General features: G+C 28.7%; 1 protein-coding gene across 1 annotated transcript in view; it reads right to left on the minus strand.

Annotated features, from left to right (window-relative positions):
* Positions 1 to 1,442: 1,442 nt before the first annotated feature.
* LOC100573254 overlaps positions 1,443 to 2,693 on the minus strand; it is a 14,905-nt gene continuing 13,654 nt past the window's right edge. Inside the window, exons 2-3 of the mRNA XM_029489922.1 lie at positions 1,763 to 2,021; positions 1,443 to 1,704 (exon numbers count right to left, since the gene is read on the minus strand). Coding sequence (XP_029345782.1) covers positions 1,532 to 1,704; positions 1,763 to 2,021 — 432 coding nt within the window. The 3' untranslated portion in view covers positions 1,443 to 1,531. The remainder of the gene's footprint in view (positions 1,705 to 1,762; positions 2,022 to 2,693) is intronic.

The raw sequence follows: 2,693 nt of genomic DNA on the forward strand, positions 1-2,693 counted from the left end.
CAAAGACAATAAAATTATGTGTGACTGTGTGTGTGTGTGTGTCGGTCGGCGTGTGATTGCGCTCGGCCTCACAACCAACATTATATTAAAACGAGTAAATGGTAATAAAAGTATATATTTTAAAATATAATTATGAAGGTTAAATATACTACAACTATATAATATCAAAAGATTTATTTGATAAGAAATTAATATGATAAATTATAAAATTTTCAAGATTTTGAAAGTTTTCACCAAAAACAGTTTTCATGAAAATTTACATGACTAGTATTAATAAAGCAATATAAAATAAAATCCAATTTGTAGCGGTTTTTCGTAATTTGTCGGTGGTTTTACCCGTGGCATTAAATAACTATTGAGAAAATCGAAAAATGACCTCTCTAAAATACCATCTTGATCCAATTTTCTAAAAGAAAAGGTAATCTATGTAGAAATCGAATCACTCCTTCTGGTAGAAATTTTGTATACAGGATAAAAAAAAAAATAAACACTATTGTGAAATCACTAGCTTCCTCGCTCCGCTCAGAATCTAAGATGCAAAATTGCTACGTACGCGACGCGCCGAATTCAACGGTTTAAATTTACTTAGCCAGGCTAATATAATGGTTATAGTGTTATAAATTATTATATGCGATTATTCGTAATTTTAAATTTAGTATACATATTATTATATTATATTATAACCAATCGCTTATGATAATGAATAATAATATGCACGTGAGTGATTGTATGTGTGTGTGTGTGTGTGTGTGTTATATGGTTACGATTACGGCGACGGTATAAATAAATATATACACATTTGTAAAAAACCTAATGATTTAGTATAAAACAATTTTTAATGTATACATGACACATATATTAAAAATAATTAATTTAATTTAGTATTTCTGAAATAAAGATCTAATTATTGTAACTTTCTGCGCCGTTCATCGCAAAGTTTTATTTTTATGATTTTTTTTTTGAACTCGATTAAATATGATTAACTAGTGTGCGGTACTAAACGATAATGTTTTTTAAGATAAACGTAGGTACACTTTATAATTTATATATATATATATAATGTATACTAGCTGATACTGTGCACTTCGTTGCCCGTTAAATGTACCAACTCTATATGACTCAAACTCTGTTCAATTCGTTATTTAATATTCAGTGTAGTATGGTGTTCAAAATGTATCTTAACTTTTCCGTGACCCATAATAAAAATTCTGGTTCACAGCAGCACATTATTAGGTAGGCAATCCAACTGTGGTAGATCACGGACCCCGTGCTGTTTGTACGTAAGTGTATGATTTAACTCTAAATTAAAGTGGTTTAAATTACGGTGGTTTAATATAATCAATTTATACAAAATCCTATCCTAACCTAACCGTACTAAAATCCGATGAATAAAAAAAAAACGAATTTAACCCTTTTTAAACTTTTTTTTCTGTTTATTATTATTATTATAATTATAATTCAGAAGAAAGGACAAATCGAGAATAATATAAAATGTATTAAAATTTAATACATCATAGTATCTATCATAAAATTAGTTTTCCAGATGACTTTTAATACTCTCTCGTTCCATTGAAAGTCGTTGTTTCTTAAAATTTAAATTAGTTCTTTCCCTTTTTATCTTATGCTCTTCATCATTCAGCTTCAGTAATCTTTTAGAAATCAAATTGTCATCAATTTTGTTTTGTTGCAAAATACGTTGAGATGCTATAATAAAATTTAATTTATTAATAAAACAAATTAATATTTTTAATTAATTACATACTTTCAGACGTATTATGTTCTTGAGAACCGATAGACATTTGAGATAGATTTAAAAATTCTTTTTTTTCAAACTCTTTATACCAGTTTTGGAGATCTAAGGTTTCATTCCAATTAGGATTAATTTCGATTTTTGAAGATCCAGTCATACTTATTTTCTTGACATTTTTGTAATCGATAATTTTTCCTTCCATTATTGACATAATATCCCCTTCGTTGGCATTGAAATTAGTAGCTTCTGTGTCCCATAGAGTAACGGTAACCTTTAAAAAAAAAGCAATTTTAATATAATAATGTATCTTGTACGATAAGTATATTCGTTTATAATTATAAATTAAAGAACTTAATAATATATCAGAATTATTACCAATCAAAGTGTTTTGGTCCATTGAAAATAGATTATCAATAGTTTTAAGCTGTTGATGATTGGGGATATCAGTATCTCCAGACCTCTCTATAATTGTTGTCAAACCGTTAAAAAATATTTCATAATTATTTTTTGATTTGTTGTATGCCTTATCTGCTTCTTTTACTTCTCCATTTTTAATATTGTAAACATTATTTTCTTTTTTAAACATAATAAATAAATAAATACATAGGTACTATAAGAATTTTTTTTTTTTTTCTATATTTGTTAATTGTAACGACCTCAAGGTCTTTGACAATGCTTATCACAAGTGGGTAGTAGGGAGATCATGTGATCTATTTATCTATGTATATATCACTATATGCATGATACTACCCCCCTTCTCCAAGAGGAGACATGTGTGGTCTTCACTCCCAGTGGAGTGGGACCTAGTTGGAAACCGGATGACGCAATCGGACGACAGCACGGGAAAATGGTGACTGCGTAGAATCACACACATTTTTTGCACTTTGCTATGAATCGAACCGATGACTGTGTGAGTCGTAAGTCAACTGTGTGACCACTGCGC

The sequence above is a fragment of the Acyrthosiphon pisum genome, chromosome A2 (genome assembly GCF_005508785.2).
Source record: "Acyrthosiphon pisum isolate AL4f chromosome A2, pea_aphid_22Mar2018_4r6ur, whole genome shotgun sequence".
Classification (NCBI taxonomy): Eukaryota; Metazoa; Arthropoda; class Insecta; order Hemiptera; family Aphididae; genus Acyrthosiphon; species Acyrthosiphon pisum.